Source organism: Poecile atricapillus, chromosome Z, assembly GCF_030490865.1.
Source record: "Poecile atricapillus isolate bPoeAtr1 chromosome Z, bPoeAtr1.hap1, whole genome shotgun sequence".
Taxonomy (NCBI): Eukaryota; Metazoa; Chordata; class Aves; order Passeriformes; family Paridae; genus Poecile; species Poecile atricapillus.
This window is the reverse complement of record NC_081289.1, coordinates 16049869-16074396: the sequence shown is the minus strand read 5'-3', so window position 1 is coordinate 16074396 and position 24528 is coordinate 16049869. Positions and strand designations below refer to the sequence as shown.

Here is a 24528-nt window from a genome sequence, read left to right as displayed (position 1 = left end):
GGGCACAGTAACCTAACACAATACTCACCTTGCACACCCAAAGGCTCAGTGTTTCTTATGCTGACTATTCACTGCATAAACCAACCAGAAACCAAAGTTCCACTACAGCTCACCCCAAAAAACACTACCAAGATCACTGCAGACAGGTTGAAAGGCAGAAAGATGAACAGCTCAAAGGCTCAGTGAAAAGTGCACATTTTGAGATGGAGCCCACTGATTTCTCTGGAGGAATTCCCTCTTTTTTGGAAGACTTTTCAGGTCAAGGCCAGCTTTAGGCAAGGACAGAAGGGAATCACAGAATCATAGAAGGGTTTGTGCTGGAAGGGACCTTAAAGAGACCTTAAGCAGATCTCACCCTGAATCTCAAGGGGTGCACAAAAAAAGCCTTGAAAATACCCCTTTAACACTGCAGTGGATCAGTTCATGTGTTCTGATCATCACCACTGTTACTCACTGTGTCGTAGGGATTATAGAAGAAAATTCCTGAACCATCTCTTGGCAGAACTAAAAAAAAAAAAGGAAAGAATCTCCAAGTCAGGATCTCAGAAAAAGAGTTCAAAGTCCACTTCTTCTAGAAGATTCTTATGTGATCTTGCAGGCCTGTTTTCAGGCAAGTAGGGTATGACAACCATTCCTTTGTTCTCTAGAGCCTCATCTGACAAAGCTCTCAAAAAAAAAAGCCTCTCTGGACCACACACTTCACTTCTCTCAGTGGCTTCACAGAGCACTCGCCACACTCTCAGCCTCTGGGTGTCACTGCAACGCCAGCCAAGCTCCCCTACCTCAGCCCTCACCAGAAGAAATTTTTCAAAGTAAACTCTCCCAGCAAGATCAAAGGCAGAGGCTAAACTGTAGAAGCATCATTGAAAAGACATTTTTATTATAAAAGATATAGAAAATTAGAGTTAAACTTGTTTCTTGCACAATGTAAATCGCAGCAGTTATAAAAACCCACCACGGTAAACATGTTTAAGAGCATTTCTACACCACAGAAGTGTTTGCTGCTTGCCATTACACGCGGCAGAGACATGCTCAGGAACAGTGTGGGGAGGACGGGCAGAGACCCAGGGAAGAGCTCCTTGCTTACCCCATGTGCCACACAACAGCACAAGGAAATAAGACCCAAACTGAAGGATTTCAGCCTTGCTTTGCTGTTTGAGGCAGATGGTCCAGGTCCAAGCAATGACGGGATTTGTCTTTAAACATCAGAAAGGTTCAGTCACCTCAGACACTGTCTCTGAGTTCTCACTCCTTAAAGAAAAGCCATTTAAAAGTCATTAATTCCTGTCTATGCCAGGGTGTTTTAACTTCCAAAGAAGTTCCCAGATAAAGTTCTTTTGCCAGTTTCCTCAGCAAGAGCTGTTTCTTACAGATTTCATACCAAGAATTTAAAGTGGTGGTTGAGAGCTTAGGCTTCCACCCCTGGGGAATTCCCTCATGGAAGCTCCATGCAGGCACCTAAGTGACCACTTGCTTCACCCAGGCAGGACTGTGCACTTGGCTGCCCTCAGTGAAGGTTCACACACAGGGAGGAGGAAGAGTCAGCATACCCTGTGTCAAGGTACAGGACGTGGGACTTGAGCCATCCTTCAGTGCATGACAGAACCCCACTGGAGACCAGGATGGGGCACAAGGGACAAGCACGGTAAAACACCCTCAGGTCTCCTTGGGATGAGCCAAAAACGCATTGTTCCAGTTGACATTTTGATAGTGGCTCTTGGGGTTTTTTTTAAGGAAGAGCATAAAGCCACCACATGAGATTGGTCCCTCATCTCTTTTTATACTACGTTCTGCTTTGGGCAGATGCAATTCAAAATAGGTAATGAACACATTCAGTCAGCAAGGTTCCTGATCAGTACCTTGCTAGCTGAATGATGTTTTCATCCCTTAAAGGCAAAATTAAAAGATGATTAAAAATAAATCATTAGTGTTCCAGGCAACTCCAGGGGGAAAAAATTGCCATCGGCTACAAAGAGCTTACTTAGTCTTTTCTTTTATGACAGCACCATCAAAAAAGATACTATACCAGAACAGAAACAAGACACAGGCTGTTCAGAAAGCAAACAGGGAGACAAAACTCTTGTGTGCTCTTAGCAGCCATCTCTGCACAGAGACCAGATGACCAGCTTGCTACAGAACGACCCAAAGTCAAAGGAAAAAGTCTTAGATCAGATCAGTCCCCATTCCCCATAGTGCACACGTACAACAGTTAACTCAGTGCAGTTTCAATTCAAGTCACTCAGTTCAGCTTGCAAGATTCAGTAACACTTCTTGGAAACCAGTGTGTCTGCAGCCACATGTTTTGTACCTTTATTAGAAGGAGATGCTCAGTTCCTGCTGGAAGAACTCCCTGTATGGCCAGTCCTTGTCCCCTCCCCTCACAGCTAGACAGGCTGACCACTCTTGGGAGTGAGTTGGGAGCTGCCTCAGCAGACATTTCCACATGCAAGGGGACAATCAGCAGGTTGCTTTCCAAGGCCTGTTTGATATTTCACATACCCAAAAAGCAAAGTAGACCCCACAGGATCAATGCCTGTCCTTGGCCACGAGTACAGGATTCTGCAGGTGGACACAAGCAGGTTGAAGCAGGCAGAGTGTGCCACAGAGGAGTCACAAACAGCCTGTAGTGTACTGGGCAGGTAACTGCTCTGCCAAGCTGGGCACGCAGCAATCTCTTATTCAGCAGGACAAATTAGCAGTGGTAAATCCTGCACCACTGGCTGGTTGCTGGTAATCATCTCACCATTCCCAGATCCTCCCTCTCCATTCCCACCAGTTATTTGGCAGGTTACAGAAGCAGTGGAGTTCTCTCCCCAGCTGGCTGATCTTTCTGGAAGAACTCTTTGATATGCAGCAGCTTGTTGTGGATCCTCTCTCTCAGGGGAGGGATGTGATGGCTGGGGTCTAAGACATTGGTGCTTCTACGCTCCCTTTCCCTCTTCCAGGTGAGATAGGGATGTGGTGGGAAGGGCATTTCACTCCTCTCCCGGCGTAGCTGCACAGTGACCCCGCTGAGGGCCAGCATCACCCACACTGACAGGATGATGAAGTCTGGAGAAAGACAAACAGATTCCTGTAGCAAAGCAGAACATTCCTTGCTTTCCCAAGCACAAACACTGAACTAGTTTAGTGACAGAAAGGAATGAAGTATCATCCCCACATCCTCGGATGCCCAGAGGCTCCATACAGAGGCCAGGATACACACGGAGTTGGGAAGAGTCTCTTCCTTGTATTAGGCCTTTGACTGCCCACTCTGCACACTCCTCAGCAAGCTGTCAGCCCAAGTCTGAGCAGCACCTTTCACAAGGGCCTTTGTCACAACACCAGCAGGAAGGTTCCTGCCTTTGAGTCTACTCAGTATTGCTTTTGAAAGACTAGAATTTCTCATGTGGATGTTAAATCTCACACTGTGCTGTGTTCTTCTTCCATCCCCTTCCTGCCCTCACTCACTGTTTACCAGAGCCAGAGAGGCAGTGCTTCCTCCTAAAAAAGAGAATAAAGTCTCAGGAGGACTCACCATTCCTTTGAAAAGGCACATTGGTATAAGCTCTGCTGAAGTAATTGTTGAGGACCCTTCTGAGCAGGTCTAAGGTGATGTAAGCAAGGCTTGTGTAGACGTAACAAGCAATGGCCAGGACTACTGTGTAAGATCCCACTATTCCAGAAGCCAGGATGTTCAGCTAGACAAGGAGAAAAAACACAGCCTTAGGAGACTGATGAACACTCTTTATTCCCTACCTCACTAGGACAGTAGAATCATGGAGTGGCCTGGATTAAAATGGACCTAAAAGCTCATCCAGTTCCAACCCCCTGCCATGGGCAGGGACACCTTCCAATGCCCCAGCTTAGTCAGAGCCCCATCCAACCTGGCCTGAACACTGCTGGGGATGAGACAGCCACAGCTTCCCTGGGCAAGTATTTTGCAATTTTTATCAGTTCTTTTGTGATAAATCAGCTGCACACATCTGTTACCCAGCCATAGACAGCTGATAAGACAGCACAAGTCAACTAAATGCAGACTTTAGTGGATGCTGTGGGCAAAACTACACCCAAGTCATTCCTTAGCTTATGGACCATTCAGCACAAGTGGGGCTGGACAGGAACTGCCTGCAACTGGCCCTGTGCCGAGCTTCACAAAGCTGTGCTAAGTTTTCTGTACATATTCCATGGGGCAACGTTTTGCATTAAGAAGTCTGACCCCCCCTTCTCCCTCTCTCCTTCTGAGGTGAAAGCACAATTACTTACAATTCTTGGGCAGCCAACAAAAAGCACTGGAATCATCAAGGCTACACAAGTAAAGGTCACCCAGAACACCACATCGTCACGGAAGACCCTGTAGTCTCCTGCCAAGACACCACATTTACCAGTGAGAGAAACATTTCCTTTCTCACAAGTGTTTGGGGGGCAGCTTTTTCCCCAAAAAATTCTGTACATTCAGAAATACCTGGAGTACATTGTTGAAAAGCCCAGCTTTTGAGCTCAAATCCTGACTGTTTAAGATGTATTGGAACAGTCATTCAAGAACAGAAATACTGTCCCAGTTGAGCACAGGTCCTGTAACCCTGTGCTGGAACAGCAGATCTTGTCCACGGAACAAAGATTTCTGACAAGGTACACATTCCTCACCTAGTAAGAATGAAAAGTACCAGAGTACTGCTGCCCAATAAGAAGCTGTTTTGTTGCCTTTATGGGTTTCTAAGCTAAAACTCTGCATCTGACTCCAGAGCATGATGCAAATGTAGCCATCACAACACCACTGGGCAACAAATTCTTCTGAGCTTTAGGAAAATTAAACCCTTCTTTGCTCTCCCTGCCTTCTAAGGCCTGTGGATTCACCAGAGGGGACAAGATGACCTGCAGCTGAATCACTGCTCCACTTTAATGAAGAGCAACTAGGGACTGCATGGATTATCACAGAATTATGGTGAGTCAAACACAGATGACTGGAGAATGAAAAACTGTCCCACCAGGGGACCTTAAAAAGAGTTTGGAAACTGAGTATTACAATAAAGTATAGCTGATGCTCTGATGTCCCAGAGGGACTCCAGCTCAGCAGGCTTACTGGCTTTTAAGCAATTTGTCTAAGGCCTTTATGCCTGAAGCCTTCAAATTAGACTTTAGATTTTCTACTGGGATTTCTTCTGGACAGAGAACAAGAGAGCAAGCACATGCCTAGAGCAGAGCTGGTGTTACAGAGATGGCACACAGTTTAAGTAGGAAGAGTCACCAAGTTCTCTGCAAAACAATCAAGTTTCCCCTTTGCCAAGTAGTTTTAATTACAGCACAACTGAAAGAAGGTACATCTCTATTCCTCTCTGCAGTGCAAAGGGAAAGTTAAACATCCCACTAAGATAAACCAGAGCGTGCCATTCACTCCTGATCCTTGCAGCGTGCCTGCAGCACAGCAGGAACACAGCACTCACCATTTCAGTGCTTACCTAGGGGAGTGAAGAAGAGTGTTGATGAGAAGAGAAATCCCAACACAAGTCCAATAACAAACATGCTAAGCAGGACAGAGCCAAATCTCCACCAGCTCACAACCAAGAGCAGGCCTCCAATAATTCCAGCCACTGCTGTCAAAATAAGACGCACTGAAAGAGAGAAGAGAAAATTCCAGCATTCTGGAAACTTCCATTCCTGCAGTAACATGTTCAGCAGCTTTATTTACATGCTTGTTTGGCTTTTTTCAGTGAGTTTGCAAGAGGTAACAAATAAAAGTATCAGCACATGCTTCATGTACTTCACTTAGATGCCAGCCTGCAGCTGGGGATGTGCTGTTGAATGAGTGGCAGGAGGGCTGGAATGGAGGCTTCGGTACCATGTACATACATACTCCAAGTTCCCAGGGAGTTCAGGTAGCTACAGCTACTGCATATGTATCAAAAAAAGGAATTCTATGAGGTGGGACAGATGGAAAGAACTAATTCTGTCTAGTCTAACAAGCTGGGTACCAATCACCTACTTCCATGTTACAGGTGCAACCTGCATTTGATCTGAAACAGAGGCCCATGCATTGTGAAAGTAGGAAGAAAGTATGTCGCAAATTTCCAGTTTCCAACACCTCTTCTCTTCCTTGGATAGGTACAGAAATTAAATCCAGCTGTTAATTCTGCATCACTGTGATGCTGGAGGGAACATTTACTCTGTTATATTTTCAGCTATTACAGCTCAAGCATCCAGGCATCCTTCCTGTGGCTGGCCAACAGCACAATTGAGATTGTACCTGAAGGGTCCCTAACAAGAGTTTGGGAAGAGCACAGGATATCCTGACACATCTACTCACCATCATAACTAAGGCCAGTTACCCTTGTAATGAATACAAAGAAAACAAATGCTGCGACAATGAAGCCCATGAAGAATAAATCTAGAAAAGAAGGAAAAAGTATTTAGCAAGCTTCATACTGAGCCCACTTCAGTGGATCCTCAGACATCTCCATATTACAATGGGGAAGGAACATAGCAGCTCACAAAAGGAGGGAAGACAACATTTTGTTCTTGACAGGGGTGTCATCAAACACTACAGATAGTCCAAAATGATATCTTTATAGCTATATTGCCCAACACACTTCCTAGTTCTAGGTTTCTCATCTCTGCATCCCAGAAACTTCCAGTCTGATCTTAAAGGCTCCGAGCCTATAAAAGCAAAGCAGTGGACCTAACGGGTACAGTATCACTATCAAGTGAATCTTGGTAATAACCTCACCATTGTAAGTTACACAGAGCAACATTTATGAAGTTCCAACCAGACTTAAGAGATTAAATATTCAGTACCTGTTTTCCAGAATCTGTGTCCAAAAAAGCAGGTGAAAAGACCAAGAATACCAAAAGCAGTGAAGAATACTTTGGTAGAGAGTTTACCTACAATAAAAAGGTAGATTTAGTAGAGCATTCCACCCAGTAGTCTCAACAAAGAGATTAAGGTAAGGTCAGGTTGCTGTCACAAGCTTTACTGACAACTTGAGAGCTGCCACTCTGTCAGATTTGCAGTGCCTGAGCTAACAGATGGCTTGGTAGGATCTTCAACAGAACATTGGAATAGTCCCAGACTGATTAAGAAATCAAGAGCTTCCTCCTTATTCAAGAGAAGATTCTGTAAGTAGATGCAACTTGTTGATAATACAGATACAAATTTACCTGAAAATTCTCTGCTCAGGCTTAAAAAATGGGACATCCAGTCATCTATAAAAGGCAGTGCTATGGGATTAGTGACCCAGGCAGCAACTATAGGCTTAATCACTGCAGCCTTCACCTTTTGTCTCCCTCTCATACATTTGCCATACAACAAAAATGATCATCAGCATCCCATTATGGCCCACCTCTGTCTTCTACGCAAATTTCTTACTTATATTTAAGCTATTTGTAGAAGTAAATAATATTTTCCATGTGCTCTGAATTAGAGAGGTTTAGCCTAGATAACTTTTTCCCACCTTGTCATAGGACAACACTGAGTTTGACAAGTCACTTGTGTTACAGTATATAAGAAAATAATGAGAACAAATCTTACTTTATGAACCAAATTCTACTAATTACATGAGTAATTACACATGTCCCTTCTGCATTCATAATGGGAGTGGCAGCTCTGCTCCGTTTCTGCTCAAATTCCACCATTATATAGCTTTGTACAAAGCAGCATGACTTGGCAGTCACTCTGCTACTGCTGACATTATCTTCGTTCTTATTTTAGATGACTGCCTTCTTTCAAAATACCTGCAGGTTACTGATTCCTGTTAGCACCAGCACAGTTACAAAAATCGGGCTGGAGCCTAACCCGATCTGTTTTATTAGCTCAGCTTCACATCCAGCATCCTCAGACCTACAAATTATTTGAAATTATGTATCCAGTTGAAATGGACAAAGCTGGGATGGCACTACGGAGTTCAGAGTTACATTTGCAAGTCACATATTAAAACTCCAATAACTTAAACATTTAATTGCTAATGATTCTTCTTAGTCTTACTTCATCATTCTAGACTTTCTCCTCAATCAAGAAGCAGACTTCATCATAAAGTAACAAAATAGATACAGTGTAAAGCAAAGATCTACACACATTGGAAAAATAATCTTAAAGCACATCCAGCATGTTGGAGCACAACAAGCTGCAGAGGAGTTGGCAAGGAGATACAATTCCCGACTTACTGAGGGAAGAGCAGTTATCTACCAGGTCAGCAAAGCTGCAGGCATATGTATGCACAGGTATGTACGCAGCAGAACTGTTCCAAAGAGGATCCCACACCACAACATTGTAGATCACACCTTGTCCAGGAAGTGATGAGAAGTAGACATTGGTCTTGTCATCAGCTGTCAGCGTAAGCATCTGGAAAAATAAATATCTGTGTTAGAGGCTCACAGGATGGAACCCTTCCCTCCAACTCTAGTGTATTTTCTGACAGGGGAGAAGATTCCCCCACTCCCCATTCTGCTCCTTGCTGCCTGAGGGCACAGTTCAGGTTCCCTACCAGCCTCCTGACCCAGGTCTAGCAACACTGTCATTCCACTCCCCAGCTGGGCCAGGGACCCCACTAATGTCTCCCCTCCAGGAAGATGGCACAGGGGAGGAGACAACTTGAGAGCACCACTTCCACATGGCTGGTACCCAGTGCTTCAGGCTCACCTTAATGCCATTGGCTCTGATACTCTGTACCCCAGACATTTTCCGAATGTGGCTCATGAGCACCATCTCAGACAGGTCATTCTCGGGCAGGAAGTACTGGTACACATCATAGCGCAGCCGCCACCGGGAGCTCTGGCCAGTCTCTGAATCACAGGAGGGGGGGTTTGCTCCTCTGCAATGAAAAACACATCAGCCACGTGCCCAGCACAAGGCCCCAAACCTTAACATTCATTTTCAGCAGTTACCTGTCCACAGTGTTTGCCTCTGCTCTTTAGAGGTACGCACCAGCAGCTAACTCAACACTGGACTGTATTTGTGAGCACAGGACATAATCACACAGAGTCACCCTGGCACAGGTGGTGGCTGTGCTGATACCTGCCTTTACACTTACAGAGGCTTCCTATGAATTGCCATAACAAGAATTCAAAGAGGCCACAACAGCCACAACATTACTCTTTGTCTTTCCATGCAGTTCTGAACACAGTCTTCCCCATGTCCTGCTTATCACTTGCGACACCAAGTTTTTAACTTGAAGTCTCAAGTTAAAAAAATTCTGGGTCCTTATCATGCTTTAGTACTAATAAAGAAATAAAACTGGCTGTAACATACAATTGAGCCTCAAACAAATTAAGCTGTTACAAGGAATGGAAAGTCCAGTATTTATTGACTGCTTACATTTCTGAAATTGCATAACCTCCCCCACAAGATGTAACTCTCAATTTTTATCTCTCTCATGCAGTACCTCCTTCCCCTCCTCCTTTTCTCCATTTACATTTGTTGCAGCAAGCAAGATTCCTGCCAGCAGCTGTATGGTTCAGCTGTTACAGCAGGGTCTTACTTTAGCCTTTTGGCCAAACACAGGACAAAAGGTCTTGCTTAGTGCACTGAAGTTTTCCACACACCTGGTATATCCCAAGTTTGCAGGGGCAAACTTGATGTGTATATCAACCAACGTGTAGTCCAGATAAAGATTTGGATCCACTTCCAAGTCAAATTCTAGATTGCAGCCCCCAGGAATAGGATCTAGAACACAGAAGATACCTGTAGTTATGCACTTGCAGGCACAATCCGCTTGCTGAGCACAGAAAGGTGCTGGTCCTGCAGGCAGCAAAAGGGTCTCACTGCAGCCTGTGACAGGTCCCCAATACATGGGAGACTCCAGTGACTGAAGTGTTGGAATGGAAGCTCCTGTAAGGGACTGCATATGGGTCAGGGCAATCCCAAGCACAAACACAAGCTGGGTGGAGAATGGATTTAGGGCAGACCTGAATAAAAGCACTTGGAGGTGCTGGCTGACGAGAAGCTTGAAATGACCCAGCTACATGTGCTCACAGCCCAGACAGCCACCAGCATCCTGCATGCAAAGACAAGTGGGCAGCAGGGCCAGAGAGGAGGGCTCTGCCCCTCTAGTCTGCTCTGGCAAGACCCCACCCCAACACAAGAAGGATGTGGACCTACTGGAGTTAGTCCAAAGGAGGACCATGAAGATGAGGGATGGAGTATCTCTCCTATGAGCAGAGGCCCAGAGTAGGGGTTGTTCAGCCTGGAGAAGGCTCTGGTGAGACCTTTCCAGCAGCACCCCCATACCTGAAGGGAGCCTACAAGAAAGCTGGAGAAGGAATTTTTACAAGGGCCTAGGGGTGATAGGACAGGAGGGAATGGCTTTAAGCTCAAGGAGGGTAGATTTAGATTGGATATGAAGAAGTAGTTCCTTCCTGTGAGGGTGGTGAGGCCTGGCACAGGTTGCCCAGAGAAGCTCTGGCTGCCCCTGGATCCCTGAAAGTGTCCAAGGCCATGCTGGAGGGGGCTCTGAGCAACCTGAGGTAGTGGAAGTTGTCCCTGCCCATGGCAGGGGGTGGACCTGGATGATCTTTATGGTCCCTTTCCAATCAAAACAGATTTGTGATTCCATGATCACCTGCACCACAGTTTTCTATTCTAAGGCTTAAATCATGGCAAGACCAAGGAGTACATCCTAGACACAACTCACAATTCAGCAGTGTCAATATAAACCTTTTCAGCCCATTTCAAAATAATTTCTGGTATCCCCATCAGATTTCCACTTCTATATGTAAGACTGAAAGGTCAACACTTCATTCCACAATGACTTGACTGAGCAGAGCTGGCATGTCCTGAGCACGTACCTTTCTCCATGTAGGGAATAGAGATGGCAGTGCTGAGCACCTGGCCAGCATCCAGGGCACGCACGTACCACGTACACACGGTCTGCTCAGGCCGAAGGATGGACACCAGCCCTTTGTCTACCCCAATTCCTGAGCTGTTCACCGATGGAGTCTGCATAGAAACAAATGATAGAAACAAGTAGTTCTTTTTGAGAAGTTTCCTATCACAGTTTGATAATATTTATGTATTTTGATAATATCACAAGTGCTGTTTCCTGCCACAAACCTGCCAGGCACACACATCAGTGCCAGTTAAAACAGATCAGGCTTTGTCCAAAATGTACTTTGCCCAAACTGTGCTTGGAATTGTCCAGCTCCACTGTATGAGGTCTGCATAGGCCCACTTCTCAACCCTGTCAAGGCCCCTCTGGATGGCACCCCTAGCTGGTGAAAAAAGGGAGCTCTGACATCATGCACTGACTGGCTCAGGCTCAAAAACCCAAGTGACAAGTGTGGGATTACTAAAAAGCTGATAATCATAAGCAAGTTGCAGAGAAATCTAGCTAGTAGATCTGGCAATGGCTTGACTAGAAAAAATGTAGAAGGACTGGAATATGCCTCACAAAATGTTGTAGATGGCAGCAAGGAAGTGTTCTGGGAACCAGCATATAGAAGCACCTTCCTATCTCAACCAGAACAGAGATGATTGTATGACAGCTTCCTTAACACTAGCAATGCCAGATGTTTTTGAGGCCAGACCAGTTACTGACCAGAACCACCATCCCTTCCAGAAGTAGGGCTCTTGAGGAAAGATTAGGCAGCAATGACAGTATCACAGTCTCACAGCTGGAACAACCAGTTGACCTGCAGCCACATTTTCAGCATGGAAAGTGCCTTTGGCCAAGGCAGTCAGTCACTCAAGGCAATGCTGTAAGGAAATGCACTGGACCTGGCAGACTTCAAGGTCTGGCTCAGCTTCATATTTCTAGAAGCAGGCCAGCCCTAAAAGCAGAACAGCTGCATTTATGCATCACTACCCTTGGCCTGGTAAGGCCCACGAATGCAAAGAGGATCTGAACTGGCAGCAAAGGATTCTTCAATGGCAAGTAAAGACTGAACAGGTGTAACAGTAATGCCTCAGCCCTGTAATCCTGGCTGTTGGATCAGTACAAGGATGGCGGAGCTGGATGACTTGTGTTACAGGTCATTCATCTTCTAAGATTCCCAGGATACATCTTGGCACTCAGTATATTCTGATTTCAAAGACGCTGGTAGAGAGAGGGGAACTCAATTGCAACTGTCAGACCTCCATTTACCACCTTCAGCTTAGTCAGTGTTCTGTTCAAATACCAGTGAGAGCCTCCCAGCACCACCACAACAAAAATCAGTACTTTAGATTAGGCTCATTTTGTCCCATCATTACTGGGATCCAGGGTATAGCAGAGGGAATGCTTTTATTGCTGTCTAGAAGTAGCAGCTTTCACTGGAGTACGTGGAAGAACTTCTCCATGTGTTACCAAAGGAGAATTAGATTCAGGACAAGGAGCTGGGATAACACATCATCTGCAGTGGTTAGATTCAAGCCATGGGAACAGCAGAACTAAACATCCCCAAGTGAACATGTATGGGGCATCTGGCAAACATACAGATCTGGTTTTAATATGACAAGTTGATGGACAACAGTCAGCAGAGCCACATGACAAAAGCATCACTTCTACCAAATAAAGAGCCTTGAAACATTTTCAAACCAGCTCTGACATTCCTTTAGCATTCAGTCTTTCAAAACAGCAGCTATGACATATAAGTACAAGAAAGCATTTCTGAAGCTACAGTAACACTGTCTAAAAGCCAAGTAGGTAAAAGACACTCATTATTTATACAGCTTCAGTTCAATACTCCTACATGTACCATAGCCAAGTCCTTTGTTGAAAGAGAGACAGCGCTTAACAGAAGTGACACTCTTACCTTATCAAAGGATATCACCACATCACTCTGTTGGGCATGCACTTGAAAAATAACCACAGTCACGTTGCTGGCAATGTTCCTGATTACAGCCTCAACTGGATTGGTCTGGTTAAGTAGCACATTTCTGAATTTTCCCAAGGAGAGTTCAAGAAGACCTGCATTACAAAAAAAAATGAAGATACAGGGTTTCTTTTGGTCCAGAGGGAAGCAATTACCAGGGAAGCCTGGAAGTTTTTCCAGTATTAGTCAGCTGGGAGCAGAGCAGGATTTTGCTTTGTGCTGCTTTCATCCTGTGAGCTGTACCAAGCTTTCAGAGACTGCTGCACACAGAGTTGTACCTGCAGATATAGGCACAGCCAGGGTACCTGTCCTGCAGCCTGGCACTCACCCGAGGACAGGGACAGAGCTTCTCACCAGGAATCAGGATTTGATACAGCTGAGCTCACCAGCTCAGGCAACCAGACTCCAAAATATCAGTAAGAGAAGACACTAAAGACTGCCTGATCTTTAGCAGATACAGGTGGGTATGTTTGTATAAGCCAGCCAACTTGCACAATATCCATCAGACTTTCCAGGTGAATTCCTACAGACCATGGAAATTGGAGTAAAGTTCCAGAAGACAGAGTCAAATCTGCAGTTTACGTACATACATTTACCCAATTTCAGCTATTCCAAAATTTTTGATGACAAACGGTTTTTAATCATTAGGACTGCTTCATCCCCATCTCTAGACCCAAAAATCTGACTAATTTTTCCTAGACACAACCTACACCATCTCTTCTTACAATGAGCATAACCCCATGATCCACTGTCATTTTAGTCTAAAGAGAACCACATGACCTAGGATGTAAGATCTTTGAGAATCAGCTTTGGCTTGCCATTCAAGTTCTGCAAGCAAGCCTGGCCTCTCCCTGTGCTGGGTTCTGCAGGGGCAGGGAATGCCAAGGGAGGAAAGCGAAGCAGCCACACAGAAGCCACAAGATGCTTTTTGGTCAGTGGTTGCAACCACACTTCACAATGCCTTCCAGGCTTTTCCCTGAATTCTTCTGCCCGCCTCTGTACCGAAACAGACCTAAAACTTATCAAGCCTGAACACACACACACTTCCTCAATGAAGTTGCCTCTGGTAGAAAGGGTTTGGACTGCCAAGTTCCCTAACACAGAGTCAGCAGCAGCACCATCCAAGAACTCTTGTTGGTGACAGAGGGGGGCTCCCATTCACAAGGGAGGGAACAGTTTTCTTTCCTGAAACTATACCCAGTACTCTCTAGCTGCTTTCCTGTTACTTTTCTCTCTCTCCTGCCAAGAACTGGCATCATTGGCCAGTTTCTTTGCCTCTTGATGTGTAAACAGAGGGGTGCTCCCATCCTCATGCCCCCTCCACTCACAACACAGTGAGGGAACTTCAGCCCTTACATGCTCACTCCCAAAATTCAATTAATACCAGTATTGCATCACCAATGAAATCTCAGCTAAAATATGGGGGGTCATAAACCATTTGTGAGGAAAGAAATAGTCTCAATTTTTCTGCTCCATCATTTGCAGTTTGTGTTAAGGTAGAAATTTCTACACCAAATTTTCATACAGTAATTAATGTAAAATTAAAGCTGCAAAAAAACCCAGCTTTGTGTACCCTTCAGTTTCTGATTCTTCAGAATCCCTTGAGCAGCATTCAGATATCCTCAGATCTTTCCTCATTAGCTGAAGTTCTACCAGAAATGCAAGTAGTGGTATGAATGCTAAAGAAAAGCATTCAGAAGGCACAGACTATACATCTATACACCCAGAAATTTACAGTGAAAGCTTACAATGAAGGAAAAATATTTTTCTTTGATCTTTAAAACCTTCAGCAGAGCTTTCTGAACCACAAGACATTCACTGTTCAATGTTCTTTTAAGAAAAGCAGCTGAAACTATACATTCTCCGTGTGATCTACATCAAGGGGAAAAAACCGCATTGCTCCTCCTTGTTTCTCACCTCCACTCCGTGCCCATACCCAGGGGCCTATGCATAAATAAGGACAGATTCACACACAGCCACTACTTCAGTGTGATCATGAGACTCTAAATGTCAGAGGCACTCTCTCAAGTTTAATTAGTGTGGTGAATTAAGGTATGGTGTTCTATATTGCTTTCCTGTTTGCATAACTGCTCCAAGAACAGTGCATGTGACACACATTACCCCAAAGTCTGGGCACAAGAGCAGAGGCTCAGGGTGAAGAACAGGAACATCTACACCCATCACACAAGTAGCATTCAGCTTGCTGTTCACAGGCTCCTTGAACCACACCTCCGGCCAGGCCTAAAAGATGCACTGCAGAGCAGCAACACCTTCTTAGAAGTTTTTGGAAGAGCAATTCCTGCACAGCCACAGAACCCTTCCAGCCTTCTCCATCTCTGTCATTTGAACAAGTTATTCCCGGTGTAGTGAAACAGAAAGGGAAGATGGTGAGCAAGACTAATTGATTAAATTAGCCAACTCACAATTCACCAGGCCTATTGCTACCACCAGTTCTCTGGTTCTAATACCAGACAGGTATTAGACTCCCTGAACCACGGAGTCTTGTCACACAGTCTTGTCAAACATCCTTTGAAGGACAGAAACAGAGACCTCAATGACCACACATAGTGCTGGCCACAGCATACAACCTTCTCCTTTGGGCAAGCTTGATCTGCCTGGAGGTGGCCCACCAAACACGTCTGCAGGACCACCAGCACAGTTAACACCACCTCACAAAGTGAGAGAGTTGATCCAGGAAGTCAGCAACAGACAGACGCAAAATCCAGGCATCCCAACTTGTTTTATTCTTTCAACAGTGAAGGTCTGGAAACACTCTAAGGTGTCAGGCTTTGCTCTCTTCCTTGCCCTGTAGAAAGAGTTGTAACAGTCACTGCACATCAGCACAGTTTTGGGTTAGATACATGAGAGGAACCCCCACTATTACAGAGCTTATCAACTGCACAGACGCTCAAAGGAAGCCGGTATTGCTGAAACCAAGCGGCTACAGAGCAGAGATGGAGCACTGAGCATGGTTATACATACTCCACATACATCACCAGAACTGGAGCACAGATAGTCCTGCATACAGAACTGGCGAACAGAGCAAACAGCCCACTCTGTCACCCCACACTATCTTCTCTCTCCCATGAAGGGCAGAACCAGTAAAGACATTAAAAGAAATAGAACCTCCTGGAGCCTGAGATCAAAAGTCCTTATTCCTAACTCTAAACAAGACAACTCCGCAGCCTCTGCACTTGTTATCCCTTCCCTGTGACACACAGTTTCCCAAACAGGCTACACCCAAGCTTGAATCTTTTCCATTGTGCTGATTCAGTGCCAGGCTCTTGGCTCCTCTGATGCTTTGAGTAAACCACATTTCCAGCTCAAATAGCCAAGTGTCTCTCCCCATCACCACGGAGCAGTTAACCACACAGGGTTCTTGAAAACACCTAGCAGTCCGATCTCCAGTAAGAAACACAACTGAAAAAATTCTACCACTGCCCATACAGAGCAGTCTTCACTTAGAGAGCCTTGCTCAAACCTTATGCTTCCCTCAGAGAGGTTCTGTGCAGTCAGAGAAAACACATTTCTACTGGGTGCCAAGCACCTTTCAGTAGTGGATGTGCAGAACAACCTGATGTAAGCGAGCTCCAGGAGCTAAGGAGAACTTTCCAGTGCAGGGAGTATAACAGCAAGTAGTCACATGAAGACATTTAATGAAGATGAAGTGCAAGCTCAGACTGACTCAGTTTGAGTAAGAAAAACATTAGCATACAGTTACTTAACAGAATAAAGCCTGGAGCCATATCCTATCAGACCTGCAGGCCATGTAGACACGGATGATGGGAGAGTCCAGCTACAAGATCTGTCTTCCCACACTACTGAACACCCCCAAAAATACAGCACCTACCCCACTCCCAAAAGAAGCAGGAACATTTCTGAAAGCTTCTGAACTTTGTCTGTGTGTGTACTGAGACTCATGCTTAGAACAGCTTAAAGGAGAATGTGGCTTGTCACCACCTGCACCATTCCCATCCTAGAGGACTATTCTGTTCTCTAGGCTAGAGGTCTTTACAGCCTGAAAAGTGAGGGAAGAGTTAGGTGTGAACCTCTCGTTATAAAGTATCATCTCTGTGTAGACTAAACAATTGGCACAAACACGTTTTACCCAGATAAACTCCTTTTACAAAAGCACTGCTACGTCCTGATTCCACTATAAATTCACTTCAGTTTTTCCAACACTAAACAGCCTGGTTTGGCTCAACGGCCAGTTGAACTCCTCAGGAAGATAGAGCTCCCTGGAAGGCAACAAATACAATGTACAAAACACTTCTGCACAAAGACCAAATTTGAGGAGCCTATCAGAAGCCCAGTGAGGCAACACAGGCCACACAAAGATTTTACTAGTCAGCACCTTTAGAATGAAGCAGGATCTTCAAGGATTAGGAGTTAGCAGAGCCCATCCCTGCAAAGTGGGTGTCCACAACTGAATAACACAACACAATTTCAAATCAGTGAACCATTAAGCAAATGGACTTGTTTAAAGGCCCTAATGATCAGTTAGACTCTGGTACACAAATTACACAGCTTATTAGCTTTTCACAATGAAAATACTTTCCCCCTCCACCCTCAATCATGCAAGGAAAAACAGCAACAGGTTCCTTTAAGGCAAAGCAGTTTGCTTAGGCTCATAGTTGCTTTGCCTTTTTAAATATTCTAAAAAAATTACTCAACGCATGACCCATTTTCATCAAGTCCAGGAGACAAACTGCTTGTCAGCATCCTTTAAGATAACCATTAAGGTCCAAGAACCCTGAGCCTTCATTCTCACACCTGCTTGCCACCATCAGGTGCCCAGCCAAACCAAGAAACAGCGAATACTTGGCTCTCCATTAGGATCTTGGGCATGAAACTTGGGCAGAGAGGAGCCTTCCACACCTGAGGCTGGTTCCAAACGCTGTCCTGCAGCCCAGCAAAGAATCCCAAGAGTCTCCTTCGGGACAATTAAGCTCAATTTATTCAATGCCAGGTTGGGTGGGGCATCAAGCAGCCTGGTCTAGTGGATGGTGCCCATGGCAGAGGGGGTGAAATAACATGATCTTCAAGGTCCCAAACCATTCTATGATTCCATGGTTAGAAGCAAGAGTATAAATAAAGCAAAACCAAGATGAGGAGGCTTATATCAGCCCTAATACAAAGGACTGTTTGCTTATCTCTGAATTATCTCTGAGAGGAAGCTTTATTTTTTCCTTTATTTGAATAGATAAGAGTTTAACAAAAAAAAAAAAAAGGACTGTAAATCTTCCCAAACTATATTTATAACAGCACACTCAACTCTGGACTCCTATTTTAGTCACATGCAGAACACAGGGAAATTACAAAAAAAGCCCATGCCAAATAAAGTCAGATTTCATCAGTACAAACAAGTAACTTTATGAATCAAGCTGCAAACGGTAGGGTTTGCTCCTTTCTCTAATTTTATAGCAGTAGTTGTTTTCAACCCACCATCCACTAGGGTGGTGGGAACCCGTGACCACCTGTACATGGTCGGGCGGAAAAAAACCCCAAGCAAACCAAAACAAACCTACTTTTAACCATGTTCCTTCCCTTTGTCAGGTAAGCTCATGTTCATAGGTAGGGAATGCCACCTTGTTGCTGTATGGGGGACACAGCCCTATAGGCAGCAGCCGCATCAGCGTAGCGCATCCCCGCAACGGCGCGGTTCAAATCATTCCGAATTATCCATGAAACAGTTAAAAGTATGGCGTTCACAGAAATTAAGGTGCAAAATATATATATATATATTATATATATATATATATATAAATAAATAAAATAGGCGGATAGGGAGGGAAAGGGAAAGAAAAAAAAAATAAATAAAGAGGGTGGTTCTCCTTGCTTGCATATAAGATAACCATGAATACACACAGCGTTTCTGCAGCGCCGCAGGCAGCCTAGCTCCGCACCCCTGCTCATCCCTCCGGCCAGCGGCCAGCACCGGGGACACCCCAAAAGGCTCTGCAGTCGCAGCAAGCCGCTGCCGCTGGACATTACCCCGGGCACAGCCCCGCGGCTCCCGCTACGAGCCGGGCTCCTCCGGCCTCCTAATGGCGGCCACAGCCCCGCGCGCCCCCCCGCTCTGGCTCACACCGCCCTCACCTGAGGCTCCGCCATGGCGCAGGACCCCCACGAGCAGCAGGAGCAGCGCGGGGAGAGGCGAGACCCGCATGGCGCTGCGGAGGGAACGGGGAAAGGGGGCTGAGGCCGGGAAAGGGCCGGGCAGCCGGGGCGGGACAGGCGCTGGGGGCGGGACCCGCCCGGCAGGGGTCGCTCCCGCCCCCCTCAGGCACCTGCGGGAGGGCCCTGCCGGGAAGGGCGGGGGGAGCGCGGAGAGGGAGCGCTTGGCCGCGGTAGCAGCTGCGAGCTCTTAAAAATGCACGGTGGGGCATGGACTGGCACCTTGGAACATGGGTTTAGCTATGGACAGAGAAAAGACCCCCGCCTCCCAGCTTACGTAGGCAGGCAAACAAAATCCTCACCCAACCGCGCTGTCGGGAAAACGCTTTGAGGGGATTAGCTAGTATTATTGCTGCACCCTCAGCATCTGTGGCAAGGCTACAGAGTGGTTATTTACAAAGGCTTGTAGTGACAGGATAAGAGAAATGGCTTCACACTGGTGGAGATGAGGTTTGGATTGGATATTAGCAGAAATTGGTGCCTGTGAGGGTGCTGAGACTCTGGTACAGGTTGCCCAGAGAAGCTGTGGCTGCCCCTGGATCCCTGGCAGTGTCCAAGGCCGGGTTGGATGGGGCTTGGAGCCGGGATAGGGGAAAGTGTCCCTGCCCATGGCAGAATGTTGGAAAGAGATGATTTCTAAGGTCCCCCGGGAGAAGGCCGGCATTGTACCCAGCTGTCAGAGATAAGAAAGATGGGCACAAACCGACTGACACGAATGGCATTTTTCCTCCAACCCCTGGGCTCGGAGGTTGGATGCTGGCTCTGGTTTGGCTTGCTGGGGACATTACGCTCTGGCTTTTCCCTGCTCGGATCGCGGCTGGAGTGGAGCACCCGAGCGCCGCTGCGGCCTTCAGCTGGGATCAGAGCGACTGCTGCACAGGAAAAGCTGCCCAGGCCGTGCCAGGGAACAGAATCACTTAGGTTGGAAAAGACCTCTGAGATCATCAAGTTCAGCCTGTGACTGCACACCACCGTGTGGAGCAGACCGTGGCACTGAGTGCCGAGTCCAGTCTCTCCTTAAACCCGCGCAGGGGCGGTGACTCCAGCCCGTCCCAAGGCCTGCCCACCCTCGCTCGGACCGTTCCTCCCGGCCGGCAGGGGGCGCGCGTGCCCCGGGGAGCGGCGCCTCAGGGGCGGCGGCGCGGCCATGGCGGACCGGCTGACCCAGCTGCAGGACGCCGTCAATTCGGTGAGGCGGCCGCCGCCCCCGCTCCCCCGGGGCCGCGGGGCACGGCACGGACTGCACGGCCTATGCGGGGATGCGGTGATGCGGTCCCCCGCCCGCAGCGCCCCAGCCGGGGGAACGGCCGCGGGGGTGGGATGTGCACCCTCCTCGTGGCGGGGATGCTGGGCGGGCGGGGGTCCGCCGTGAGCTGGAGGCGGCTGTAGCGATGGGGCAGGGTGATTAACGCGGTGTTAATTGGTGCCCGCAGCTCGCGGACCAGTTCTGTAACGCCATCGGAGTGCTGCAGCAGTGCGGCCCCCCGGCCTCCTTCAGCAACATCCAGACGGCCATAAACAAGGATCAGCCCGTGAACCCCACGGAAGGTGAGTCCGGTTTCCTGCGTCTCCTACGGCGAGACAACGTGCTTCGGTGTAGTGCGCTCGGGAATGCAAAATCCGGCCTCGGCAAAGAATTCCCCTCGTAGCTGGTGGAGTGATGGAGTAGAATGGATGTCGGCTGCACTTTCTGGATAACATTGTGACAGCAGAGTTGTGCTTGTTTCTAATAATTCTCTGAGTGATGGCCTGAGTTGTGCTGTGTTTTGTGCAGAGTATGCCCAGCTGTTCGCAGCTCTGATCGCTCGCACTGCCAAGGATATCGATGTTCTCATAGATTCCCTGCCCAGTGAAGAATCCACAGCAGCTTTGCAGGTAGGAGTTTTCCTAATTTCAAGCATCAGAACACTCCTGAAGACAAACTTCCTCCTTTTCTCTTAAACACATTTTTTCATCTCTAAGCCAAATCATCACTGAAAAATTATTTTGGTACAAACCTGAATTTTTCATGAGGGTAGCCTTGTGAATATTTTGTAGGCTTAGTGGAAATTTTGAACTTGCATCTAGTTCTAAGTAAGATTATAATCAGTGACAATAATTTAGATTCCGTTTTCTGATAAAAAGTAAAAAAAACTAGGTGGTTTTGTCACACCACCACTATACTGGAAACTACTCACCCTTTTTTTCAGATATAAACAGAACAGATGGAACAGTACTGATGCTTTGTGTGTTGTTTTATTCTTTTTTTTTTTCCCTTAGGTAATATTTCATACTTTTTCACATTTCATTTTGTAGCCGCAAAACCAGCACTACAGAACTCTTTTGTTCTTTCATATTGTTTCTGGTTAGAATTTGCAGTCCTTGAAGTTCTTCAGCTCTGTCACAAAATAATTCAATCACTTTTCAATAACGAGTCTTCCTTCAAACCAGTCAAATTTGGGTTTTATTTGGTTTCTTTTTTTTCTGTTATTTCACAGATTTTACCCATTAAAACCATATTTTATTTTTTTCTTTTTTGACTCTTAATGGCTGGATTTACATAAAGTGTTTTCTTTTTGGAATGCATAAAGGATGCAGAGTGCTGTTTTCCTGACAAAGTTGATGATCACCTTTAAGATCACCTGCAAGTTTTAAGCCTGCATTGATGGTCTGTAACCATCAAAAATGAATGTGCCAAAGAGAAATGACTTCGCAATGGCACCATGTCTGGATTTAAACAAAGGAGGTTAAATTTGGGAACTTTGCTAGTCATGGTAATTGTTGTGCCCATCCTAATTGGGCTCATTAACACTAGCATAATTTCCTGTCAGTGCATTTTAAATAGCTGAAGACAGATTTCCTGTTACAGACAAATTCCAGTTTCTTCCATGACTGAACAGTGTCTGATCAAAGTGTCAGCTGGTGTGGGCAAAGAAGCTCCTTCCAGAAGGAGGAGCTGGTTATCCAGTAGGGATATGCTTTTCTTAGAGGTGATACTTCAATAGTTTCTTTCTGTCTTCATTAAGAACCTCATGTCACAAAATTTTCCGATACTTCCTGTCTAGTGTGGTTTTAAGATAAATTCGTTTGGATTCCAGTTTTTATTTTTATTTTCTGTTGCTTAGTTTGGTGCAGTATTAAATATTCTGATAGTCTTCAAAGAAATGGTGTTGAAGATGCTTGAAACAGTCTCAAATATGTACTATAGGCTTTGCTGAGAAGTGGTAGATACTACTTGATTAATAGAAATGTACTTAGGCTGATCTACTTTTTTTATACTCTAGTTGTCTTGGTGTATATTTCAGATCCAGAGTCTTGTTTTAAATGATAAAAGGAGCTGCTACATTAATGCTCAGCACAATTTACCTCCCCCTTTTGGTGAAGTTGACAGCACAAATTCTGCTGTAAGCTGTGAAGTAGTTGCAGTCAACTGTTAAACAAGAGAACCTTTCTTTTTTCAGGGAGCACCAACCAGTCCCTCAGTATCCTTGAGTAGCAAAGTTGCTTTAGGGTTCTGTTGAGGATCCTTGCTTTTCCCTGTTGCCTAATATCAAAAGAGGAAACTCCTGCAACACTGTTAAAGTAGTAAAATAAAAAGCAGGCCTTTATTGGAAGGTTTCAAGTGTCCCAATGATCATGGACACACCCAGCATCGGAGTTCTACGATTTTATGAGTTTTGCAAATTAGCATATAAATATTGTAGAATTAAAAGAGTTGTTGGTTACATAGTTTTCCTTGGGTTCTACCCCACCGGAGTTGTTCCATGTTGCTTTCAGCAGCTGCAGGATCAGGTCCAGAGAAGCTACAGTTACCAGTGAGTGGCATGGGACACCAAGGAGACGGGCTTCTGCTCAGGAAACCATTTATTCAGCTCAGGGACAAGCTCAGAGGCGGAGAGACCCGAACAGAGGCAGCGTGATGGGTTTTGAGGGACAGAACCAGGGTGGAGTTCAAGGTCAGGGACCACCAGGAACACAGCAAGGGAGAAACCCCAGGGACTCAAACCCAGTGAGAACCTCTGGGCTGCCATCCCACGAGGGGTCTGGGGTGGAGTTTCTTCCTGGGCTCGCAGGGCCTATCCTCTGAGGCAGAGGATGGAATTCCCTCTTGCCCACGCCTCTCACTTTAACAATGCTTATCTGAAATTAAATCTTTGCCTCCCTGGGTGGGGGCACCTCAGTTGCAGGGGCTTATTTGACCCCTGTCTTGTGTGTTCTCAGATTCTGGTTGGAAAACAAAACGTCCTGGCCGGGCTTCTTCTTCGTAAGAATAAGACCAAACAGAGGTCCAAGTATGCATTAGAAGGGTTAACTTATTCTTCTAAGGGGAAACGGTAGGAAAAATACTAGGACTGGGTGATAGTAGCATCCAGAGCTGCGAATGTTTGAAAAATACATAAAAACACAAAAATATTTCGGTATCATCTCGGTTTTGCTTTGAAGGCTGCGAGCCTGTACCGGCTGGAAGAGGAGAACCACGAGGCGGCGGCGCGGTTGGAGGAGGTTGTTTACCGCGGGGATGTGCTGCTCGAGAAGATCCAGAGCGCCCTGGCCGACATCGCCCAGTCGCAGCTCAAGACGCGGAGCGGCACCCACAGCCAGCCCCTGCCCGACTCGTAGCGCCAGGGGGCAGCGCGGCCCTGCCCAAGAGCCTCAGGAACGCCTCTGGATACACCGGGAATAGATGGGCTGGCCCGGCCCTCCCGCGCCGCTGCCCCGCGTCGGGAGCGGCGGCTTTGGCACGGTTCGGCTGCGGGTTTTGTGTGAGAAACGCTTCTGCAGGGCTCTGTTCTGGAGCTGTGTGGATGTGTGATGTGTGTTTCCTTGACTTAAAAAGAGCTTTCTGTTCACCAATATGACTTCAGTCGAATTTCTTACATATTAGAAGCATTTGTATAAATTAATCCCACTATGGTCGTGGTCTGTTTTTTTGTAAGCCTCAGACACATATGAGTTGGCCAGAGTTCCCTGGAGACAGTACGGTGAATGCAGTGATGGTCACCTGTTTTAATTAACAGCACTAGTAATGTTGATTGACTGGTTTACCACCCTTTACAGAGCATATGAAAGGATAAGTAAACTCTGATGTTTACAGAGTGATTGTTCTTGTCATTGGCATTGTATTTACAAAGAAATAAACCTGCAGGTGTCTGATACTGACAGATACTGATACTGATTACTGTTTGTAATTCATGAATGAGCCTTTGAGTCCCTTGTTGCCACTGACACACCTGCTCTTACTTGCTTGTGCTATTTCTCTGCTTTTGCTGATATTCTGTATTCTCTTGGCAACTAGTGAGTGCCTCTAAAGCTGGCACTGATGAGGGAGCATTGGATGACTGGATAAAAATCAGCAGTGAGAAAACTGAAAATAGCTTATTACATAAAGTTGCTTTTCAGTGTAAGCACTGGCTGCCATATGAATGTTATGATCATAAGCAGCAAGATTCCTGTTGTCCCCAAGGCACTCTACAGAGGTGTTTTTATCTTCACACACTCGATCACAGAATGAATTTTTGCTCTTTGTTGTAGGACTACAGAAATACTAGTATCTCTTGATATTTAAAAAAAAACTCCAACACCAAACCAGTGGCTAATGTAGGGCTCAAGGCA

At 46.1% G+C, this 24528-nt stretch overlaps 2 protein-coding genes across 2 annotated transcripts; one reads left to right on the top strand and one right to left on the bottom strand.

Moving 5' to 3' along the window:
- Positions 1-905: 905 nt before the first annotated feature.
- LOC131573447 (transmembrane 7 superfamily member 3-like) lies at positions 906-19001 on the bottom strand. The gene is made up of 12 exons (XM_058827423.1): positions 18859-19001; positions 12700-12854; positions 10756-10906; positions 9514-9634; positions 8612-8783; positions 8137-8314; positions 6772-6858; positions 6284-6364; positions 5439-5591; positions 4246-4343; positions 3518-3680; positions 906-3051 (listed from the first exon to the last, which is right to left on the bottom strand). The coding sequence occupies exons 1-12, from the start codon at positions 18926-18928 to the stop codon at positions 2789-2791; spliced, it is 1692 nt and encodes a 563-aa protein (XP_058683406.1). The 5' UTR covers positions 18929-19001; the 3' UTR covers positions 906-2788.
- A 988-nt stretch (positions 19002-19989) lies between these two features.
- Positions 19990-24069, top strand: LOC131573601 (mediator of RNA polymerase II transcription subunit 21). The gene is made up of 4 exons (XM_058827701.1): positions 19990-20125; positions 20370-20484; positions 20711-20811; positions 23359-24069. The coding sequence occupies exons 1-4, from the start codon at positions 20084-20086 to the stop codon at positions 23533-23535; spliced, it is 435 nt and encodes a 144-aa protein (XP_058683684.1). The 5' UTR covers positions 19990-20083; the 3' UTR covers positions 23536-24069.
- The last annotated feature ends 459 nt before the right edge of the window (positions 24070-24528 follow it).